Source organism: Grus americana, chromosome 1, assembly GCF_028858705.1.
Source record: "Grus americana isolate bGruAme1 chromosome 1, bGruAme1.mat, whole genome shotgun sequence".
Taxonomy (NCBI): domain Eukaryota; kingdom Metazoa; phylum Chordata; class Aves; order Gruiformes; family Gruidae; genus Grus; species Grus americana.
The window spans coordinates 160,974,595-160,999,528 of record NC_072852.1 but is presented as its reverse complement, the minus strand read 5'-3'; the positions used below and the strand labels follow the sequence as shown (position 1 = coordinate 160,999,528).

Below are 24,934 nucleotides of genomic sequence, written 5' to 3'. Positions count from 1 at the left end.
TCTCATTGCTCCAGTTCCAAGGAGGAGAGGAAGAGAGAAAGAGAGAGATATCTTGGTTCTGCAAAGCAGCCACCATGTAAGACTCTAATGGCTGTAATTCAGTATCTATTATGTTTTATTTAGCCTCTAAACCTGGGAAATTCAGATCACTTCTGTAGATGCCAAAAAGTGGAAGGAACATGTAGTCAAAACCACAACTGGCGTCGAAATAGTTTCCCCTCTTTCCCTCATATTTTGCATAACTCTTTGTTCACTTTGGTTTTACAGGTACCTATTTGCGTTGCAAGTGAAGCAGGACCTGGCACAGGGAAGGCTAACCTGTAATGATACCAGCACTGCCCTCTTAATCTCACATATAGTACAGTGTAAGTTCCCTTTTTCCTTCTTTCCGGGAGGATAAACAGGATGATTGATTGGACATGCTTTGCTGGGGTACCTGTAAGTAGTAGCCGCAGGGACAGGTTTAAGCTGTATGGACGATTAATTATATTTCTGTATAATGGCATTCAAATACAGATAATTTACTCTTTCAAATAAAGAAGAGCCCCTGGAGACTGGATTTGCATTTTTAAAACACTGCATTTGATAGTCTGCCTAGGATCATTTAAAAAGCAAACTTTGCAGGTAGTGGCAAACAGGTTGAATTCTTCTGAATTCCTGTTTCATTATACTTTGTCAGCAGAGCATTCAAATTCCTGGAGATCTGTATGCTGTCTAGAGAACGTAGTAAATAAACATACTTAGAATGCCAGACTAAATCACAGTCGTAAGAGGAAACTGATAGGGAAGGAAAAAAACAACAGATTTTAAGCTTTTTTTGTTGTTGTTTTAAATTGCAAAGTATGCACAATAAGACTGTTCAGCGGAATCATACATTAACTTTGTTCATCACATCAAAGCTTCTTTAAGCTTCCAGATCACTTGAAACACAGTGTATATTTTCCATTTCAAGGCTTTACAGATAGTCATCTTGAGAATAACATTAGGAAAAACCACTTAGTAGCATATATAATGGTCATACTAGACCATTGTTTTGAATGGTCATTGTACAATTCAGTATTGCATTTTTCCACTGAAATGCTGTTGTATGGAAATTGCAGTCAACAAAGACGTTCAGAAGCTCTTTAGTAATGAACAGATAAATCTCATTATCCTTCGTCATAGTCTGTTTGAGTGTTAGGGCAGTTTCTCCTCAATTGCTATTGGAAAGGCAGGTATTGAATGGTTTTCTATTTGCCATTGTCATCATTGCCCAGTGGGACTGAGTGGTAATAAGAAGCTGTACAACAGCCTCTGTGAAATTCTGTATTCTTCATACCATTTTAAAACCAAGTATTTTTGCAGCACAGACTTTTTAAAAAATTGATCCTTGCCTAGCAAGCTTTTTGTGTCTTTTCCCATTGTGGTGTCCAGCACACCAACTGTAGTTCTTTCCTTGATTAAGCTAGTTCTAACTTCCTTTCATCTCAGGAAAAAATGTCTTGATCATTTGGGGGAAATTGTGTATCATTTGTTACACTGCATTCTATGAGAGTGAGTTTTCCTTCTAAATGCCTGTGCACCAAAGAAAGATATTGGGGAGAGGACACCCTAATGCATGTATCTCTCTTCATGTGAGGTATTACTTCATGATCATACTGTCTTAAGCTCTTGTAGTTTATATGCATTATTCTCCTTATGATTTCGACTTAGATCCTATTTCATGTCTTACTCATCTCTTGTCGATTACTCAATTGAGTTCTTCACTGAACCATGTACAGCTCTGGTGTCTGAACTGCTCAGAGTGCAACAGCTAGCTTGTTTTCCTAAACCAACAGCATAAGAGGATAAAATACAGCATGTTCTTTCACCTTTACAAGCTGTCTTTTTTCCTTTCCCTTCTCCCCACAGTAAAACTCAAATTTAATTCAGTGTTTTTTTCAAAATTCCTCCGTTATACAGCTGGCCATTCCCCCTGACACACCCATGCAGGCCAGCAAGAAGTATTCATTTTAAAGTGTGCAAAAATGGCAAATCCCCACCATTGCTCTTATGCTGCTGAGATGCATTATACTGTTGGATAAAATAATTTTCCTCAGTTGCTGGAAATGATCATGATGCATTGGAAATCTTTCTAGTTCTTTGTCCCCTTCACTTGTGAGCTAGAGGTGCGGAGTGATTCTGAACTGAGATTTTAGGATGCAAGTAGTACTCTCCTTACGGGGAGAGTAAGGTAAGATATTTCTGTACTGAAAAGTGGAGTTTTTCCATCATGTCAGAAGGAGAGAGGCGAGAGATTCGTCATGCATGAGTGAGTATTCACAGAATCTGAACTGCCATTTTGGGCGGAGGGATGTTGTGCCTCATGGTGCACCTGCAGTGCTGCTTCCCCTCATCATGGACTTTTTTTTTGCTGTTTATGATTTTTCCTCTCTCTCTTTTTTGTGTAACAGTGTTTGCTAGAAACCTCTGCTAGAATTTTGTGACTGTCTCATTTATTTATCCATCTTGTGTCTCATGAACATTTTCTGTGAAATAAGCGTCTGTAGCTGTATCTTACCCACATGGGCTGTCTTTTGTATTTATTTTCTTTCTGGCTTACTATTCAGTAGCTAAAGAAGTATTACATATTTGTTTGTAACAAAAATAAAACTAGACAGCTGATAAGAGTAATGATATCAAAGTGGAAAGATTGAGAATGCAGGAGGTTAGGTATTGTATGTCTTATCGATGCTGTGCCTACGAGTGGTTTCCATGGGGGATATCTGATTCCAGGAGGCCCATTATATTATGTGTACAAGCTTATGTTAATATTATAGGCTGTTATTTATATGAAATAATAATATGACAGCAAATAGGTTTCTGTTAAACTAGCATGTATATTACAGAATGAAATTTATATTTGAAACGTTCTATTTTAAAAAACCTTAAAAGCACTACAGAAAGTGTTAGAAGTGAGGGGACACTGATACCGCAAATGATGCGGTAAAGTAAGTGTGTGAAGTAAGAAGATGGATTGTTTAAAGGAAAAGAGCTGAAATACAAAGCATGAGCCATATCAGAAGTGCTAATGCAGACAGAATACAGCATGGTGTAACACACTTGTAAGGTAAGAGAAAAGGGAGCATCAGTGGAAATCAATCTTAGGCTAAAACACATGAAAAGATTTTAAAGAAGAGTTGTATGTGAGGCTGACAATATTCAAAATAGAACTCCCTCTCATTCTAGAAGGAGTGCTACTAGAAAGGCATTTAAGATGGAAAAGGGGGCTAAGGAGAGAAGGAAAAGCTGTTGAGTATGAGGTCAGAGAGAACAAATTCAGAAGTAATTTGAAAGCCAGGAGGACAATTTTGATGGTGAATTTGCAGTTGGCAAATGCAGAGAACTTTATAGAAATCATGTAGCGGTGAAGTAAGAGTCTTCTGTACTCTTGGCTCTGAAGAAAGCCCTACAGAACGTGATTGAAGTCCATCCATGTACAAGGACGTACAGGGTATGAGCTACGTTTTAAAGAATCAAGGCCCACATTATTTGAGGTATTGAAACTTAGGTGGGCTTATGGCTTCAGTAAAGAAAAGAAACTTGCCTTTCATTTGAGTTAGGGTTAAAAACACACCCTAAAGATTTGTGACATTGGGGCAAGTAAAACTGGAGTGAGGGAGCTGTTTCTGAGATGGAGATGAAAGGGAGAATTTACAAAGGAGAATTCTCAAAGATTCTGTAGTATTTCTGCTGTCTCAAGGAATGATTCGGAGCAGATGCGATGAGGGAGGGGGTGGAAATCAGACAGTCTCAGTTATCAACTCTTTTCCACCTCTGACCTCCACAGTATAAAAAGACATCGTGTGGCTGCAGGCAATTTGGGTTGAAAGGTTACTGCTCTGTCATTTATAGATGCTTTGGTCCTCATCTTCCCTGCCTACACAAGGTTATTGCTCCCCGTCCACATTTGCAGGTACATCTGATCCCAGGCAAACTTTTGTCAGAAATCACCTGCAGTGTTTTAAACATCATCTGAAACCTTTCTGTTTTCTAAACCAGCTTATTTTGGACAGAACTGGATTAAGGGATCATTTACATAGGCAGAACTGACGTGAGGATAAGGCAAGGATCTAAGCTTGGGTCTGTGACATCGTAGGTCAACTGTGCAACATGTCTTGACTGCAACCTGGATTTAATTTCAGGGTGTTGCATTTTAATTTCACTGACATTATTAAGGTAGCAGCCTTTGTTGTAGCGTTGTTGGTATTATTCCAGCACGTTTGCAGGCAGAGGCTGCTATGCTGTTCAGTGAAAAAGCTAATAGCAAGATTTTCAGAGGCATTCCAAGAATAGCAGGCAACAAGATAGTAATCTGGCACCCACACATAGATTGCCTGCCCCTCCCCACTGCGCCCCCCCCCTCCCCCCTCCAAAAAAAGGAAATCTCACTGAATGGGCTGCAAAATGGAAGGTGGGTGTGACATACTGTTGCACACACGGTATTGAATAACTGCAGCAGATGGGAGCGACTTTGAGGAGGAGGGAGACAGAATGTGTCTCAAACTGCTGCAAAATTAGAGGAAGACAAATGTTTCGTAACCCCATGAGGTGGAATACATGCCTACATTCAAACAAGCAAACAAAACCATCTCTCTTCAGATTTTCCCCAAAGATTACACCGTGGGGCATGGGCCTGGGGAGGAAGCTTGTGCTTGGCTGCTCCAGGGAAAGGCACCTGACCACCCCATGTGTATGAGAGGTGGATGAGTTCTGTGGGATTAGTGCTGTCCTCCCTGTCACCTCCTGCCCCGTTATCCCACACACAGGTCAAGGGAGCACTGTGCTGACTTCATTTGCTTAGTCAACATCCAACAGCTACCTGGTTGTGGTGGATGGGAGGAGTCCTTGCGCTTCTTCTCACATATTGGATACTAACACGGAGGAGAAGGGAGGAATGTGTGGAAAATAACGTAGCGGGAATCTGAATCATAAAACCATGACACAGCTTGCAAGACATTATGTTTGCTTCTCTGCCCTCTTCCCAGCTGTCTGCACCTTTTGGATTGCCCGAATAATTCAGATTTAACATAATGTTTTAATAGACTTTTCTTAAAATTCTCCATAGCTGAGATTGGGGATTTTGATGAAACCATAGATCGTGAACACTTAGCGAAGAACAAGTATATACCTCAGCAAGAAGCACTAGAAGACAAAATCATGGAATTTCACCGTAGCCACATGTAAGATGTTTTTGTTCTTGTTATTGGCCACCTTTTCCTTTAGAGTAGTTCTAACTGTATGATAGATCATAACCACAAAAGAGATTTGGACCTCTGCGTTTCTCAAAGGTTACTTCTCAAAAAATGTTCAAGCCTATGAATTTCCTGAAAGTTACTCCTGCCTTTCGCCCGTCATCATAACAAGATGTTTAAAGAGCAAATGATTTTTATATTCATTCAAGCATGCCCTTATTTTACAGTCTATTTCCTACAGAATGCTTCACTGCTGATTTTGTGCATGCAGGTATGATTGGAAATGTTGACTGATCAGTCAGGCACTTCTGACAGCAGTCTTCTGGATTTCAAGGACACTAAATGTTGCCTTTTCACCTTTCCACACTGTATTTAGAGATGGGTGAAGAACGGGTTTAATGATAATTTCAGGAAAAGCAAAAAAAGTGCTTGCAGAATTAGGGATTTGGGGGAAATATAATTTAAGATGATGGTGCAAATTGGTATCCTAAGGCCTGGAGAAAAGACTAGTAGTAAGAAGATGGTTAAAAGAATTACAAATAAGATGTAGGAAGGTTTTATTTTGCTTTTGAGAACACTTCAAGACTTGAACAGTTTCATTTTGAACTACATTGAATTAGATGTGAGTGGTAAGGACTTCTATAGCAGTGATAGTAAATACTTGCATAATTTTGTCATGATTAATTTAGTGCTTATGGGTTGCCAAGTTTTATGTCTTCTGTTTTACTTCATTTTGGTATTGCATTCACTTTTATAATGAACAACTTCTTTACATACTTCTGTTTATGATTTATTATTTTTTTAAAGGAATATAGCATGTTTTTCCAATGGAAAATATAAAGAGAGGTAGTAAATTGTGTTAAAGTTAATGGTTCAAAATCTGGCTGTATCAGGTGTCTCAGAATTGGAGTGATCAAAATTTCTAGTAGGCCATAAAATCTGTGGATTCTTTGGTATTGGTTTAGACTAAGAGAAAATTGTTGTTCTAGGTGATAGAAATCTGGGGACATAGAAAAACCATACGTATATTATACATCTGACAGATTTCAGTCTCTTTGATGAAATGTCTCTTTGTTCTCTGGAGGACCTGTTGATCTCTATTAAAAGGTGTGAAGAATTTGTATGTCTTCTCTGCTTTCTTTCTCAAGGGGACAGACACCAGCAGAGTCTGACTTCCAGCTTTTGGAGATTGCCCGTCGGCTGGAGATGTATGGAATACGCTTGCATCCAGCCAAGGACAGGGAAGGGACAAAAATCAACCTGGCTGTTGCCAACACAGGCATTCTGGTGTTTCAGGTTAGAGCTGCTCAGGACATGACTTTGTACTTTATAAAGCAGAGAGATTTCTTACAGCAATAAGAATTCAGGACCTCAGCCACGTCTAAGAGAATTTGGTTGGGAAAAAACAGTAACTTCCAAATTTTTTCTAACAATGACCTTAAACCTTTTATAGCTGCATTAGGTCATTCACTTCCAGGGACTCTTACCTCATTTGCATGCACAGGGTAGATCTCCATCTGCAGCTACAATATGCTGTTCAAGGTGCAAACTGATCCACAGCTCACAATTTACAAGTCGGTCATGCTGACACCTACATATTAGGAGCAGGGAGGTCTTGCAGGCATGGGGCATACTAAATGGGTGTGAAGCAGGGACAAATGAAACAACAGAAAACCGGAGTACATGAAGAAGGATGTAGGAAGTGAATGTAAGCTCTCTGTAGCGTTACTTTGTCAGAGATTTTACAATCTTCTTGACCAGCCTTGGCCATTCTGTCTTTGCTGAATCCATTAATCTTGCTTCTTTCCCTACAAGATCCAAAGTATTTTCCTTACATTTCTTTCGTCTCCCCTCTTACCCCTGTCAGCCTAGTAAATATTCATGAAGCATCATTAGTAAATTTATCAAATTGTTGTTGTGCAGTTCCCCTTAGATAAATAACAAATTGGGCTTTACAGTTGTGAAGGTACAGATAGTCAGCTGGTGTAAACTGCTTTCACTTCGGATGAACTTATGTCTACTAGCATCCAAAATCATAGAATCATAGAATGGTTTGGGTTGGAAGGGACCTCAAAGATCATCTAGTTCCAACCCCCTGCCATGGGCAAGGACACCCTCCACTAGACCACGTTGCCCAAAGCCCCATCCAACCTGGCCTTGAACACTTCCAGGGAGGGGGCATCCACAATCTCTCTGGGCAACCTGTTCCAGTGCCTCACCACCCTCACAGTAAAGAATTTCTTTCCAACATCTAATCTAAATCGACCCTCCTTCAGCTTGAACCCATTACCCCTTGTCCTGTCACTACACCCCCTGATAAACAGTCCCTCACCATCTTTCCTGTAGGCCCCTTCAGGTACTGGAAGGCTGTTAGAAGGTCTCTCCAGAGCCTTCTCTTCTCCCGGCTGAACAATCCCAACCCTCTCAGCCTGTCCTCATAGGAGAGGTGCTCCAGCCCTCTGATCAGCTTCGTGGCCCTCCTCTGGACTCGCTCCAACAGCTCCATGTCTCTCCTGTACTGGGGCCCCAGTACAGTACTCCAGTGGGGGTCCAGTACTCCAGGTGGGGTCTCACGAGAGCAGAGTAGAGGGGCAGGATCACCTCCCTCGACCTGCTGGTCACACTTCTTTTGATGCAGCCCAGGATGTGGTTTGGCTTTCTGGGCTGCAAGCGCACACTGCCGGCTCATGTTGAGCTTCTCATCAATCAATACCCCAAGTCCTCCTCCTCAGGGCTGCTTTCAATCCATTCCCCGCCCAGCCTATAGTCATGCTTGGGATTGTGCCGGCCCACATGCAGGACCTTGCACTTGGCCTTGTTGAACTTCATGCAGTTCACATGGGCCCACCTCTCCAGCCTGTCAAGGTCCCTCTGGATGGCATCCCTTCCCTCCAGCATGTCAACCACACCACACAGCTTGGTGTCGTCGGCAAACTTGCTGAGGGTGCACTCGATCCCACCGTCCTTGTTGCTGACAAGGATGTTAAACAGTGCCAGTCCCAGGACCAAGCCCTGAGGAACACCACTCGTCACCGTTCTCCACTTGGACATTGAGCCATTGACCACAACTCTTTGAGTGCGACCATCCAGCCAATTCCTTATCCACCGCGTGGTCCATCCATTGAATCCATGTCTCTCCAATTTAGAGACAAGGATGTCGTGCGGGACAGTGTCAAATGCCTTGCACAAGTCCAGGTAGATGATGTCAGTTGCCCTTCCCTTGTCCACCAACGCTGTAACCCCGTCATAGAAGGCCACCAAATTTGTCAGGCACGATTTGCCCTTAGTGAAGCCATGTTGGCTGTCACCAATCACCTCCTTATTTTCCATGTGCCTGTGCATAGTCTCCAGGAGGGTCTGCTCCATAATCTTGCCAGGCACAGAGGTGAGACTCACGGGCCTGTAGTTCCCTGGGTCTTCCTTTTTCCCCTTCTTAAAAATGGGGGTTATGTTCCCCCTCTTCCAGTCGGCAGGAGCTTCGCCAGACTGCCAGGACTTCTCAAATATGATGGAGAGTGGCCTGGCCACTTCATCCGCCAGTTCCCTCAAGACCCTCGGATGCATCTCATCAGGTCCCATGGAGTTGTGCACCTTCAGGTTCCTTAGATATTCTTGAACCTGATCTTCTCCTACAGTGGGTGGTTCTGCATTCTCCCAGTCCCTGCCTTTGCCTTCTGTGACCTGGGCAGTGTGGCTCAAGCACTTGCCAGTGAAGACTGAGGCAAAGAAGTCGTTGAGTACCTCAGCCTTCTCCATATTCTGGGTAACCAGGTCACCCATTTCATTCCAGAGGGGACCCACATTTTCCCTCCTCCTCCCATTATCACTGACATACCTATAGAAGCTTTTCTTGTTGTCCTTGACATCCCTGGCCAGACTAATTTCTATCAGGGCTTTGGCTTTCCTAACCTAAATGCCACTTACCTCACTGTTAAAAACAGTAAGTAAACTGTTCTTTAGAATGTCCATTTTTACAAATGTCAGAAAAGGCTATTCATTTTAACTGTTCAGTTAAAATACTAGTGTTTCCAACCTTATAGTACTTTGAGTCCTTTTATAAAGAAGAAACAACAGCAACAAATGCAGAAATATGTCTGACCCAAATGCTTCAAGATCTAAATTAAAAAACAGATAAAAAACCCAATGCTCCTCAACTACATGGGTTGCTAAACCCCAAAACTGAAGCATAGCTTGAACCATGAGAACACCAGGATGTTGTTAGAAACGCACATAACTCAAATAATTGTATGTTCAGGCCCTTCCCTTGCTCCCCCACACTATTTTCATCAGCTGAATTAATGAATTGCAAAGCTTTATAAATTAAGACTGTCTTACAGCTGGAAGTACGTGTCCACACAAAACAGCATAGACCTCGCTAAGTCCCAGCAGACAGCTGGGATCCTCCTGTAAAGATGCAGCTGCTGCACGAAGGCCCAAGGCCTGATTTGTAAAGCTCTCAAACTCAGTCATCTCTTCTTGTCCTAATGTGTTTGGGACTTTCAAAACAGTTTTTTTCTGAACTTTCAGAAAAGCTTGGAAATTTTGCTGAATCAAGCTTCAAGACTGAAAAGGAAGCTCAGGTCAGGCTCTGACTTGCTGGAGTCTGCCCAGCAGCTGACATCTGGTAGTAGGCTGAGGGGTTCCTTCAGGCACTTCATAGGGCAAGAGCCTTAAGTCCATCTTTTTATTTTGGATGTAACTGAGAGAAATTGAAATATGAAGACCTCATTAGAATGACCTCAAGGAAAATAAAGGTTCCCTCACAAATGGCATAGGCAGCACTCAGACAGACTTGCTTTAAAGCCTGCCATTTATTTAGAAATCAGTGTCAGTGCTGCTGAATATTCTAAGGGAGATTAATTATGTGATTCTTAGACAGCAGGTTGACTTAGCAGAGATCATCACACTGTCATTACTCCTACGTCCGTCTGGTGACGGCGCCCAAATCGGCATGGGTTTCTGCATTTAGTAATCCTGTAGTAGCTCTGTGAAACTTATGCTCTGCGCTGTAGGCATGTTTGTATTGAAGTCTTTATTGAACAAACTACTTTAATTAATTTTTTAAAATAATACCTCAAATACCTTCTAACATAGATTAAGAAGAGACTTCTAGGGGGTAGGGGCTAGTGATGCAGTCACTGGGAATTGTAGTATTTTGAAGATAATTTCTCTCAGACTTTCTGTTTGCTTCTGGGTTTTGGTTGCTTTTTCTTTTTGAGAAAAGCATTTTGTGACTCTTCAGAGACAAGTAATTTATTTAGGTTCCTTTTACTTCTCTTGCTCCCTATGAAAGGTCAAAATGCTCCCAGTATTTTGTACTTCCAATACAAAACTTTCAGTTGCTGGTTTTTTCCCCCCAGTTAAGTAGTATTTAAAGGGGTGTTTAATTTGCCCTGTAGAGGCAAAGGAAAGAGGCCAAAGAGGAAGGAAATCTACCCCATCAAAGTGAGGTGACGTTATGTGTCTGGATTCCCTGCATTCTCTGTAGCTGGTGGAAAGAGAAGGAGGCACTGCTGGGAGGTGACTTAGTCCGCTGAAAATCTGAGTCTGCATAGTGGAACTAGATATCATCTGGGCAAAGCTGGGCCACCCTGTACTGCGTCAGAGACTTTCACATCAACTCAGCATACCTAGTCCTATAAATATGCAAGAGTTTAACCATAAGTACATGCCTTCAGTCACGGCACTAGATGCTTATGGTTTGTATTATCAGAAGATGAATGATAAGAAATACCATAATTTTAAGTGAATAGACGATTAATTTATGACAAGCTTTCTTTAGCAGTTTAGATTTCTCCATTCAGATCTGGAATGCTTAAACTCTGCTGGCATTGTTCTCTGTAGGGTCACACCAAGATCAACGCCTTCAACTGGGCTAAGGTTCGAAAGCTGAGCTTCAAGAGGAAACGTTTTCTCATCAAACTACGGCCTGATGTGAATGTAAGTCCTTGTCAGGAATTGATGAAGTTGACAAAAGGTTATCTGGTAAATTTCTAATCATGTAGAAATACATTTTTATCACCTCAAGATTTTTTTTTTTTTTTAATTAATTGCTTATGTTCACTGTTGGTACTGCATGCATCAACCTGGCATCTCAGGTGAGCAGTCCTAGCAAAGGAAATGTAAATGGAATGTCTGGCTGCAACTCTGGTATTATATCATCAATTCTTAAGTTACAGCATGTAAGCCATCTCTTCTTGTTAATGTTAAGACCACTGCTTTGTATCTGTCATATTTGTCAGTGAAAGGAAGTTTGAGGAATAGCTCTGATACTGCCAGGCAGACTATTGATGTCTCAAAGTGGGAAGGATAGGGCCTGTTAAGCCTGAAAGCAAATGAGTTGGGAAAAAGCTTTTTTTTTCCTTTTTTTTTAATAGCATAGCATCTGCTTTGTTAATGCATCTCTGTAACGTATGTTGCTTGCTTGCTTACATTGCAAATGCTATCTCAATTTTCAGAGTTCATTCCAGGACACTCTGGAATTCCTTATGGCCAGTCGAGATTTTTGCAAGTCTTTCTGGAAGATCTGTGTGGAACATCATGCCTTTTTCAGGCTTTTTGAGGAACCTAAACCAAAGCCTAAACCTGTTCTTTTTTCTAGAGGTTCATCATTTAGGTTCAGGTAAGACCTGCATTCTTCTTTCCACCTTTCTTGCCTCCCTATTTCAAAATCACATCCATAATGATCTAGGATTAAACCTACTATTTTCAGCTCCCCTTTTTTCCATTGTAGTTTGCTCCTTTATATTTTCAGTTGCATCTTCTCAACCAGAACACTGCAAAGAACTCTGTAGGGGAAAAAGCCTGCATTAATTTTGTAGTAGCTGTTGCAAAGTAGCTTTCTGGAGGTAAGATATAAAGTACATAGATTCCAGCTCGTTTCGCATAAGAAAATCCACCTGTGTCCTAAGCAACACTAGCTACCAACTTTTTGGCACTCTTTGCATCTTCTGCTTCTAGGATGGGATCTTTCCTGTGTATCAGCGTAGAGATTTGTCTTTTCATTGCATGTCCCTGTAGTAAACCCATCTCTATGCAGTTAAAAGCAATGGCTTGTCTCTATACTGAGACCTTTATGCTTGCAAAGGATTTATGAGGGACGACTACGTCTACCTGCGATATTGTTAAAGCTGTAGAAAAGTTTTTAATCGTTGGGTTATTGGGGTTTTTTCTTACACTGGCAGAAACCTCATTGTAGATACTGCATTGCATATGCCGGGGGGAAAATCCTTTTATTCATACAGTTTATTTTGTTTCCAAAGCTGATATAAGCTGAACAGCCAGAAACCCTCTTTGCTGAGATAAACCATACACTCTAGTTGCCTTGCACAAGAACATAGTAAATATGGCCATTCTAGGTCTATTCCCGCTTTGTTTCCTGCCTGCAAAGTAAATTAATTAAGATGGAAGAACCTGTGTTGGGGTAAACAAGCTATAACTAGTTAAGTTTCTGCCTGAGTAAATAGAAGACTGTAGGTGCATTCAACTTGCCTCCTGGTTTGGAGAGCAGGTTTTGGCTACATCCTCCACTCACTGTGATCTGTGCTACATACATTCAGTAACTTTTTCCGGGCCTTGTGATAATTCAGTTAGTTGAAAGCCCCTAATGAACAGGAAGGACTTGGCTCTCTGTTGAGCATTCTTGCGGTGTGGCTTTCCTTCACTGCTCTCAGTTCCCTTTGGAGTTTATAACTTTGCACAATAGGAAGTGCTGGACTTTCTCACTATTTCACAGCCTGTAGCAGAACGAGGAAGAGGGATTTCCAGCCTAAATCTCTACAGAAAACGTATGTATGCTTAGTTGATGTGTTTAATAGTAGCAATCGAGTCATTAAATGCATTTCAGTGGTTTTCATCTTGGTTCCAGGACTTACTGGTACCAGGTAAGGCTGGTATTTGACTCAAAAGGATTCAAGAATGTTTTTTGTTCATGAGAGGAAAACTTAACCCCTGCTTCACTTTCTATTGTGGTGACTTCTCTGTAATGTAGTACCCTGTAAAGGGCACACAGCTGAATTTAAGCAGTTCTGAAATGGCATCAAAAAGTAGCTCCATAGCAAAAAAAAGAGGCAAGTAACATACAAAATTATAAAAATCTGTGTGTATCTGACCAGATCCCCTTCGTTATGATCTTACATGAGTTTCTGCTGATAGTGACAAATACTTTTCTGGTTGCTGTGACTTCATATCCAGGCCACATACATGTTTATGATGACCAGGTGGTATATTGTATTAAATATTTTAACTGTGGTTTTCTTCCAGTGGTCGGACCCAGAAGCAAGTTCTTGACTACGTTAAAGAAGGAGGGCACAAAAAAGTGCAGTTTGAAAGGTGAGAGGAAATAAATGAATTATCCCAGTATGTTTTAATCAAAGAAAAGTCATGATTTCCAGTTAGTTATGTTCTAAGATCTTGTCCAAGATCTTGCTCCAGTCCAAGTAAAAAATTCCTTCTTTGCTGGTTTGACAGTTTATCACTTGTATAATAATCTCCTTGGTCCTGAATGTTTTGACGGAAGTTGGCATAACCTATAGTTCACTTAAAATCAATAGTCTTCAATCTGTTTTTCAGCAGTGAGTGTCCTACCATCACAGGTAACTTCCTCCCATGCTGATTTGCACCCTCTTTGGTGCGATGTGATTAATGTATGTGAACAGACATATTCACCTCAGAATAAAAGTGAAAGTAACACAAATAGGTATAGCCAACCTTAAGGGAGAGATCTCCAGGGAAAGCTTCCAACTTGCTAGAGCCAGTTCCATCTGAACTCATCTTCCTCATGGTGAGCTGAAAGTAGTGGCTAAAATGCCACAAAGATCATGACAACAGTCCATTGCTTATGACTCATGTCCTGGTGATAGACCATTTTTGCTTCAGTGCCTCTCCCTTTTCTTACAATGGTAAGTCCACAACACGTAGCACATTTAAATTTTACAGAAAAGAAGAATGTTAATCTGTTTGGGAGCAAACTTTTATGAAAGCTGCTATTCAAAGGTTTTGTTTTAAAGGATGCATGTCTCTCGATTCCTATTTGTAGAAAAAAACTGAAATGGCTTCTTACTGTGATTTTCCTTTTATCTCCAGGAAACACAGCAAGATTCATTCCATCAGGAGTCTGACTGCACAGCCTTCAGAACAGCATACAGAGGTGCCAAAACAAGTCAGTGATGTTGATGAAACCATGGATCATGCCTTTCAAACATTTCTTGTTAGATTACCCTCCACTGATTGCTGTTTTGAAACTCCATAGCTTTCTGTTCACTTTGCATTTAACTGGGAGCTGAGGAGCCCTGGGTGTCATAAGTTTTATGTTCTGCAAGTGGAACAGGTTCATTTCCACTGTGGAACAGCATTGCTTCCAGACAAATATAAACAGCGAGCTTCTCTGAGCTGTATTAATGGCCATCTGAAAAATTGCAGATTGTGTTACTGCTGGATTGTAGCTGGTTATCACATCTGGGAAGAGTTCAATTCTTTTCGTTCACTTAGGGAGTCTTGGTTGCCCATGACAAGGTGTTTTGTTGTATTAACCAGGGAGGAGAAAAATTATTTCCTCAGAAGAATTACAGCTGTGGACTTTTAAGCCATTATCTCTGGTAGATACCTAATGTATTTGTCTTATGTTAATAGCTGTTATGTGTTTGCAAATCTAGTAGCTTGGTAGTGGTGAGGTTGCAGCAGCTGCATGTTCCCAGGTCCAGCTAGTAGTAAGGCTGAGCATGCAGTCACTACAGGCACCTGCGTAAATGGACATACACTATATATATATACAGAGCCAGCCACACAGGTAAATGCAAACAGAAAACAGCACTCCTACAAGCACAAATGGTGCCAGGGGCCTCACTCTGCTTCACTCTTCGGCTCATCAGGACGAAAGTTCATTAGCGGAAAATATGTATACGTATATATGATATGGATCCCTCCTGCAACTGATCTTAGACACTCAGTCTATCCAGTAGCGGGCCCCTGGATCCTCAGGTCTCCCGGTGGCTGGCATCTGATGTACAAGCCCCCAAGGCTCACGGCCCCGCTCCAATTACTGGTACTCAGATCCACACATACACATGCGCACGCTATGGGTTCCTCCAGTAATTCATCTTAGACACCCCGTCTACCCAGTAACTGACAGCTGGGTCCCCTGGTTCCCAGTTACCTCACGCACAGACACACACATGCAAAGGTGTCTCCCCAGTAGCCGGTCCAGACTTATGACATTACCAGTACTTGGCCCCAGGCTCCATGGCCTTTCCAGTGTCTGGCCTGACTTACGGCTGCTCCAATACTTGGCTCCTAACTCTCTTATCCTACTCACCAACTAGTCCAGTTTAATGTTTGCTAGCAATTGCACATTGACCTGCCCACCCAATCAACATGCACATGTTCTGGTCTGTCCGGTTGCTGGCATCTCAGACACACCCAGACCATGGGCTGATGGCTCCACTGGGACAGCCCCCAGAGGAGCTGGGTCAGGGGCCTCCATTTCCTTGACTAGGTTATTGGGGTTCCTCCACCTGATAGTGTTTCTCTGTGCTCATCTGTGTTTGTGGAGGCGAACCTTTAACCACATAATCTTACATTAGGTAGAACTTAAATAGCAGGAGCAAGCTACTAGGTTAATGTATTTAAGCATGCTACCTGTACCTTCACCTTGCATTGCTTCCTTTTGATATTCATGGGCTCTCTCATTCCTGCAAATCTAAGAACTTCAGAGAATTCTGCTATACAGACAGGGCTTTTCAAATGTCTTTTAGTATTTTAATATTGCTAAGAGAAGCTCAGGTAGATGGAACATGGCTACTGGGCAGATGCAACATATTTCTGTGTGCAGAAAAGTCAGCCCAGGAATTAGTGGCAGGTATGCTCCAGGGATTGAATGTGGGTTGTTCAAAAGCCCACACACAGCTTTTTTAGTTTATTTAAGTAGGCTGTGCAAAATCTGTCTTACGCGTTTATGTTTTTTGTCCCTCCAGCTTCTCAGAGTAGTGCAAACAGGTTGATGTTCTTAGTGTTGATGGATGCCTTAGGGCATTGAAACACCTCAAATTCCCCTTTTTAACATATCACTACGTTCTGTCTGCCTTCTTTTCCTTTGCTTAGCTTATGTATTTTTCTGTTCTTAAGATCAGAGACCTCTTTTTTTCCTTCTAATTCCTTCTGAAGCTTGGGTTACCGCCTCCACTTTCAAGAGAGTCCTATGTTGCTGCAAGATGCAGTGCAAAATTCTGGTGCATAATTACACATAGCCTTTTCCCTCTGACTCCCTCCCCTCCCAAACCTTTCCCCTCCCACCCCTCCCTCCCCCTTTGTCTCCTCCTTCCTTCCCTCCTTTATCTTTCCAGAGCTCTAGCTTTGCCTATGGAGACGACAATGATGCTGCAGCAGTGCAGAGCTGCCGACAAGGGAAGGAATTGAAGGCTTCAACAGAAGACACTGGACAGCACAAGAGCCCTTCCTTGAAGAAGAGCCCAAAGGAAGGCAGAAAGGTGGATGGAGCAGTGGTGTCAACAGTGGAGGAAGAAGAGGAGGCTGCTAAGGACAGGATGCAGCAGAACAGACCTCAGTCACAGCAACCAAGCACAGGTCCAGCTTCCAGGGCTGCTCATGGCAGCAGCACCTCCATTCCTTTCATTGACTGCAGTGATGTAGATAGCGAGTATGATCTCCTCAGAGGACAAATAACCCGGTCATATTCCCAAACAAATGACAATTATGAGGGTGATTTGACCAGTGGTGCCTATATTCACTATAGAGATGAAAATCGCAATAGAACTAGATACAGGGATTCCTCAGCCTCTATAAAGTCTTTCCAGTATCTCTCTGAAGAGTACCTTGATGATAACCCAGCTAATTTCTCCTTCTACACTGGGGGAAGCCCCAGGATGCCAAGGCACAGCTCACTGGTTGATGAAATGTTTAGAGGGCCAGGGAACCGTAGTCCGCTGGCCACTCCATTGCCTCCCAGTAGCAAAGGGTCAAGCCCTAATATGAGCCTGAGTAGAACTGGCTCTCAGGGTTATGTGTCAGAAAATGGGCATGACTGCGGGGTGAGGACTGGGGAGGAGGATAACCATGCCGGTAGCTGCCATGGGTATGGCAGATATTCTCCAGGTTCTCAACGGCCTCGTGCACAGAAAATCCCAAATCTCTGCAATAAGTCAGTTACAGATCCATTTATCTTGAGCCAGATATCCTCAACCCCTGGGCAGGAGTATAGGTCAGAAAGACATTGTAAAGGAGGCGGGGTGTCTAAGATGTCTTATCCAGAAGGCAAAATGATGGCCAACGGTATGCCAGCTGGGGCACAGTCAAAGCAGAGCCCCGTCATGCAGTCGCTGCATGCCAGTGGTGTGATGGATCACATGGCTGCAATCCAGATGATGGAGGTGTCCACCAGCAGTGGGACAGAATCTAGTGATTCTGACTCAGAAATCATTAACCCCTTCACTCACCCCCTGGTGTTTGGAAATCCTATTGTGCTGAGTTCCTCTCCCATGCCTAGAAATAAGTACTCATTTGGAAGCCTTCAGCTTGATGAGGAGGTAGAGGAGGATGTGTCTGTTGGTCTCAGTGATGAAGATGGTGTGCAAGTCTTCAGCTGCTAGGGACCGGGCATATGAGACCAGTGGATACTGTGATTGCTCATTAGAGTGATTGCATCTTCTGGGACTCATGCAGAGTGGCTGGTAATAATTTCAGTGCATGGGCTATTTCAAACGTTATCATTGCACTAACCAGCCAGAGGGAAGGGATGCTAGAAATACAATAATAAGTCTCAGTGAAGCTTAACAGTAATGCATCTCCTCTGAAAGGCAGGAGGAGAGGAAAATTATTGCTGATGTAGGTACCTTTGTAAGACTTTATACACTCACCTGTTCTTTGTATGAAGTCATATTTTAGGTATATATTGTAGCTTCTTTGACACTTGACTAGTTATTTTGACAAAACAAACAAAAATGAAATTAAGTAGGTACGTTGTGCTCTTTTATATGTCTATTACAATTTTTTTTCTCTCCCATATAAGGAGAGCAACTTATGAGTGCCTCAACAGAGTTAGGGGAAAAAAATTAAATTGATGGCCAAATGCAGGCAGCTTGATACTTAAGACCAAGACTTGCTGAAATCTTGAAATATGCTGGAAAATCTTTTCATAGCAAGTATGTATTTGGTCTACTCATCTTCATAACCCATTTTATAATTTTAACTGATAACTGACAATACAAATTTGGCATCTATACAAGAACAACAACATTATTGGTCTTTTCAGTGGGTTCAACAGGCTGATTTGGTGATGGAGATTTTGAAACACCAAACTCTTCCTTAGGCGAGAAAGAGAACAAGATGAAAGATACAATGCAAGTGAAAAAAACTTTGAAACAGCTCTGAGGAAGAGTGCTATGAGTATTACTTGCAAGGCAATCCTTTCTGTCCTTTATCAATGTGGTATAAAGATTAATTGCAAGAGATTTTTTCCCCTTATTCTTTCAGTGGAATTATTCACAGAGACATCAAAGTTCTGTTGTGGGTGATTTTTGGTGGGGGGTTTGGAGATGGTGGCTGTTTGATTTTATTTTTTGCTTTGATCATGAGAAATCTTTATCTGTACAGGATCCAATTAGTCTGTCGTAAGCTATTTTTTTAATAGTGCCACCTCATACATTTCTCATCCCCTGACGCTGAGAATGATGGGACTAACTGTGGTCCAGACTGATTGTCTTCTGTACTGTATATAGAGTAGCGAGATTTTGGCACATGTGCAGAAGGACAGAGAGTCTAATTCTTTGTAAAATTGCTTCTCACAGGCTAAAAGTATTGAGAATTAAGGCTGTATACTAATAAAATCTGATTCTAGTTTCTCCGAGTTAATTAAGAAAATCCAGGTGAAAGGTCTCCTGTATGGAAAGTGTTCTGCAATTATTAGAGCTGGAAGACAAGATGTGCTCTTTAACACTGGCCTTAATTTTAACTTTTATATATTTTTCTTGTGGGGGAAGGGAACTAAATTTGAGAATTTTAAGTGATGAACAGCAGCATTGACTGAACTGCAGGTCACTTGCAGTTCATGCAGTACACGCATGCAGCAATGATGAATCCACCCACATAAGTACCGATGAACAAGTTACAGGACTTTGTAAATCTAGACAATATAAAATTTTCAAGATTGTTTTTACAAAAATAATAAAATAAGAAGTCTTCTGAATTTTTCTAATGCCTTGGTCTATGCACATTTTAGCAGAGTTTAATCTGAGTGAAGGATATTTAAAAAGAACCTACAGTAGTTAGACATGTCTTGTTATATACTTTACTTTTTTGCAGTAAAATATATCTTTGTGTAAATATAAGTTTTAACCTGCGTATCCCCTTTAGTCTAATGTTTTTCTTAAAGATTAGATACCTCTTTTTTGAACAGGAATGATTTAACACATCTCTTTAGACAGTGATATTTTGGTGATAGGGAATGCTCTCGTTTGTTTCTATAATTTAAAGCATGAACGTAGAAACAGCGAGACTGATAATTAGGGAAAAGCTTGCTTGAATATTGTTCTAAAGAAAGGTCGTTTGTGTTTTGGATCTAGAATAGCTGTAAAATAATTGCCTTGAACTTCTCAATATTTAAGATGAAATATAACTAGTTGAAGCCTGTGTTAGCAGACAGCGTGAGCACGGGGAGTGGGTGCATGAGTCTCCTTTTCATTTTTTTGCTGCCTGCGCAGCAAAAGTACCAGTAGTTGTTATACAGTAATGGCAATCTGGACAGGTGAATTAATTGCTTTGTTAGCCAGTAAAATCAGAGTTCAAGTAATGGATTTTCAACAAAAGGATTTGCAGTTGTTTCTGCTACTTAAGAAAAGTGAATAGATTTCATATTGTTTGGATTTAAGTGAATATCAGATTTTATAAGTGATGTTTACTATTTTGCATCCTTTCAAATACTGTTTTCAGGCCTGATTTCTTCTCTCATATGCCTACAAAGATAATGGATTTATAATTTTACAAGAACAGACCTGCTGGTAGCTGGAGTTAGCTTAGTTGTTAATAAAGTATCTCAACAGCTTTTTTTTTTTTCTTTTGAATATTATTCTCAAAAATGAAATATGAGGATTTCTCTGTGACTATTTTCTATCATTTGGCATTTTTTCAACTTTAAATGTTTAAGTGGTTGTTGTTTTAACACGTGGAATTCTTCCAGTTTGAACAAATAAAGTTTGTAAATTACATAGGAAATAATTTCATTTAGGATGAATGCTTTTGCGGCATTCTTATGCCACTGAAGTTCAGTTTAATATCAGTAGACAAGCGTTTAATTAAAAACAGTCTGTGGGCCAAATTCCTCCACCAGACATGTGGTTCATATCTGGGTGCTTGCCAAGAATGCGAGAGAGCAATTTTAAATTGACATTTTCACACAGGATCAGGTCCTTCAGAATTCCTCTGGGAGTTTTGTTTCTGTGGGACAAATACAGAAGGGCCGTGGAGGAAAGAACAGGAACCTTTGGGCAAGACTGTGGATGAGATGGGGAAATTCTTGTTTTTCTAGTTCACAAAGCGCACGTGGGAGGAGGAGCTTGTCAGTTCATGTTAGTCGTTGCAAGCATTGATTGATCTGCATGTCCTGGTCAACAGCAGTGGTCTAAGCATACCTGTGTCTGAAGTCTAACAGAGGTAGCTATAGACCAAGTAAAAGATTTGATTCTCCCACCAATTCCAGTAGATTTTGGAGCATGACTGATGGTACTTCAGATTCACTGCTCTAAATTCTTTTATTCACAAGAATTAACTTTTAAATACCATACTCTCAAAGTGCCTAGGTATCCTTAGGCAGTTGCTACAAATGAGGGAGCTGAACCCCAGCAAGTATCGAGTAGCTACATCTGCTCCAGGATGAGTAGTCCTGAGCCACCCATCTTCTGTCCTTCCAGAGGACATGGAGGAAGCCTCCCGTTGGGCTGTCCGGACAGCTTATCACTGTACTGGACCAACTCTGTCCATGTAGTTGAATGAATATGGAGTCCAGTTGCAAAAGCAGTTTGGGAGTTTGTCCCAAAATAATGTGCAGATGTGGTTAGCAACTGTGTCTATGGATAAAAGGTACTCTGCTTCTTTCTTTGCTATTCCAAGTACTTGACCATGTTCAACCATCTGCTACAGTGAATGAAAAAAATCTTATCGATTTTAAGTTTTCTCCAGCTCACCAGCAGGTCAAACTTACTATGTCCTGTTGGGATCTTCTGGAGGTTTTGGTTTTTTGGGGCTTTTTCATATCACCCTTTCCTAGAATGTAGTTTTCCTCAGTGACCTGGAATATAAAATTTGGGAATAAATTTGGCTAGATGAAGGCAACAGATAGTGGCAAGTTGATGTAGGAGCCAGGACCTATATAGGGAGTTACAGGTTTGGAGTTTTGAATAATTGATATCTGAATGGCCTAGACTGCGCTGTTTTCGGTTTATGTCCATACTCCTTGTGCATGACAGAGAGGGGTGTTCTCTGAAGATGATTTATGCCTAGTGCTGCCATTGTCTCAAATGACCCATAGCTCATAGGCCTGCCTAACAGGTACCATCCCATTAGCCATTGTAGTGCATGCTAAATACAAATTACGTCAAAGAACTGGAAGAGAAATTTCTGTAGCTGGAAAATGTCAACATGTAACTGAAAGTTTTTAGATTTGCTGTATTTGCATGTACATTATGTGAGCTATATGGAGCTGAGATCAGTTATAGAGTAGACAGATGAACATAATGAAAGACTTGCATGTTAATAGTTTGAAAAATTAAGTCAATTTACCAGTTTGCTTCAAGATTGAAGGGCATGCAAAATTACACAGAATTTTCTCGACAGAGCAGCATTGGCGATGCTGAACGTAATCACTGGAACCCAGCAAAGGGTGAAAAAAAATGGTTTGTGAATTAATTCACTAAATGGGATTAGTATTATTAGACCAGACCGTTTCAGGACCTGTATTTTCCCCCTTGAATATTTGTAGGGCTGCTTTCTGTTTGCACAGATGTTCATGGAGCAGCTTTTATTAGTTGAAGCAGCTGTATTCATTCTGAAGCAGTAGCATTCATGCCAGAAGTTCCTGTCTGGCCTCTCCATACATACAATTACTTGCTGGTGACCAGAGAAAGTCAAATAGAAAATGGGTTAGACAGATCTAAAACCTGTTTGTAGCTCCTCCTTTTCTTCACTAAGAAGAAGAGATGTTTTAAATTCTGTTGTCTTCTGTCCCACAATAAAACTCACACACATGCAGAGTCTCCGTAATCAACTAGAAGTTTCTTCTGGGGGGCTCCAGGGTTGGAAAGACAAAGGAAAAAAGAAGAATAGGAAGTATCTTAACTACACAAAAAATGTCCAGCCTTTGGCAGAGTGTGCTTTCCACTCTTGTCCTGAGAGTTTAGAGCCCCAGTAGTTTCTTAGGGTACTCAGAGAGCAAGAATTGTGTAGATTAGTTGAACTGATGAAGCAGACCTGATTTTGAATATTGAAAACCAGTGATTCAGATCTCATCAGTATGATTTATATGCAATTAGCATGAATTGTGGCTATTTCTGGAACAGTTCTTCAACAGAAGAAAGGATGTCTGACCTATAAATTTTGTCAAATACCGTGTTTGTTTAACTAGTCTCATTTGTCATAATGAGGCATTAGACTGCTCTCAGAGGTGACTTTAGAATGAAATTTTAATTGCTGCAATTTAACTTCTAATGATGAAAAACAAATTAATAAGCTGAGTTTTTCCTGACTTCCACATGTGTGTGAAGGAGTTGGGTGTCACTTACCTTTGTGCAGAAGGATGTGGACCACTGGAGATCCACCTCATTCAGCAGCGTGGTTGTTACTGGCCGGAAAGGGCAGCCAGTGTGAAGGAAAGAGGTTCTGTGTTCAAGCAAGTGTAAAGTGAAGGAAGCCAAACCCATTTAGGCTTCCAATAATGCTTCTCTCTCTGAACGGTGTGGTTTCTTATGGCAGCTTTTGTACATTTTAGCGCATCTGTTTCCTCTTCATTTAGGGGATCAATCCTCTTCTCCATACCAAATACGAGACACCCTAAATATATGAGGGAAATTGAATCTTCTGGAACAACTTTTAATATATACAGCTTTCTTTTGTTAGCTGCTGTCAGACACAAGTGGTAGGAGAAGAGCCCTTTTGTCAGAAACCCAGCTGCCTGTTGCTGTCTCCAACTTGATAATGATGGGTTTGGGGTTTCTGGTTCTAAGTGGCTGATGCAGTGTGTTAACATCAGGAGGTCCCAAAGATTAGACTGATGTGTAACTTTTCTCAAATGTCAGTAGCAGCAGACTCTCATTTCAGTCAAGCGACATTAGGAAAACTTTTTGCCCGTGCTGTCACGGAAAGGAAGGAAATATAAATCCTAGGAAGTTAAAATTAACAAAATCTTTCCTCATCTCTTTCAGTAATTTCTGTAGTTGCTGAAATATGCCTAGACAAGGGCACATATCTTATTTACTTATTTATAAGGGAAATAATTCTTGTGCAACATGGATCCTGAACAAAGGCGTCTTCTGTGTTCCTCCCTCTAGTTAGGCTGTGTGGTGCCATTGATATTTTAGAATACAGAACTTCTACTTAAAAATCAAAGGCATCATATGAATAAAAAGCCTAGTTTGGGTGACATGTAGCAGTTCTTTAGAGTATTTTGTCTTCTGTTCTAGTTCTGTGGTCTCTAAAGAGCGTGTAGAATAAGCTTGGTTTATGTTGTTTGTTATTAAAAGCAGTGAGCACTTTCTTTTAAATGTTATGAGATCTGGAAAGCCTGTGTGCCTGGCTGAGCTGTGTATTCACAGGCATGTTTTTCACAAGTATGAGTGTAAATAATGGTGGTGTTATTACAGTAAAGGGGGTAAAAACCTTAGAATCATAAATTTGCATGACATGATGGTAAATACTTAGTTTGCTCTAGAATGATTAGAGTTTTAAGGTGTAATTTTTATTGATGATTTTTTGGTAAAGTTTTGGGCCCTGAGAACCGTAAAAATCCACAGTTCCTACTGATAAAAATTAACTCAAAAGCCAGTAATGATACAGCTGTCACTGATTGAACATGGAAAGTTGAAGGAAGATGAATGCTTTCTGATTCAAGAGCTTTCAAGCTTGTTAAAATTAGATTAGATGCTTTCTTTAAAATGCTGCAAATCCTGTTTTGAGAAGAAAACAGGTTTTTGCCTTTGATGGTTTACGGCAAGATCGGAGGTACGTCTCTCCGTTTAGTTCAGTGAATGTTAGAGCTCGTGCCTGTTGCTTTTCCATGAGGCACTTAAAAATCTTTGATTAGCTGAATCCTTATTTTTCCCCTTTCCTGCTAAAAAGCTCACCTGGACCCACTAACAAAAGTTCATAAGCTTGGCAGTGTTTCACCTATCCGGCCCCTTCCTGATTTCTGTGTGTGCACATGCATAGATTTTTTTAAGAAATCTCGATAGTCAAAATTAATTTTTAAAATTGAAAATGCTGGGGACTTCATTCTCATTTTTGTCATTTGTTTAATACCGTTTAAAGAGAAACATTTTTTTGTTTCATTGTATGCCCTGTTTTGTCAGCATGTACCTCTCTGGGAGAAAAAGCCTTTTCAATGTTCTGTCTATCCTCAAAGCATGGTGTATCTTCTGTTCCTTGCATTGTTTGGAGCACTGTCTCAATGTCCTTTTACTGCAGAAATACCTATTTGTATTGGGAGTACCTAATTCCTCTTATTA

General features: G+C 41.0%; 1 protein-coding gene across 4 annotated transcripts in view; it reads left to right on the top strand.

Annotated features, from left to right (window-relative positions):
- The window catches only part of FARP1 (FERM, ARH/RhoGEF and pleckstrin domain protein 1), a 220,142-nt gene that overhangs the window by 155,459 nt on the left and 39,749 nt on the right, over positions 1 to 24,934 (top strand). For 2 of the 4 annotated variants that reach the window (XM_054822026.1, XM_054822035.1), the window contains exons 6-13: positions 268 to 365; positions 5,087 to 5,201; positions 6,362 to 6,509; positions 11,058 to 11,153; positions 11,672 to 11,835; positions 13,476 to 13,544; positions 14,298 to 14,361; positions 16,553 to 16,793. In XM_054822026.1, coding sequence (XP_054678001.1) covers positions 268 to 365; positions 5,087 to 5,201; positions 6,362 to 6,509; positions 11,058 to 11,153; positions 11,672 to 11,835; positions 13,476 to 13,544; positions 14,298 to 14,361; positions 16,553 to 16,793 — 995 coding nt within the window. Of the gene's footprint in view, positions 1 to 267; positions 366 to 5,086; positions 5,202 to 6,361; positions 6,510 to 11,057; positions 11,154 to 11,671; positions 11,836 to 13,475; positions 13,545 to 14,297; positions 14,374 to 16,552; positions 16,794 to 24,934 lie in introns of all 4 variants that reach the window. The other 2 variants (XM_054822016.1, XM_054822008.1) reach the window with 1 other exon arrangement.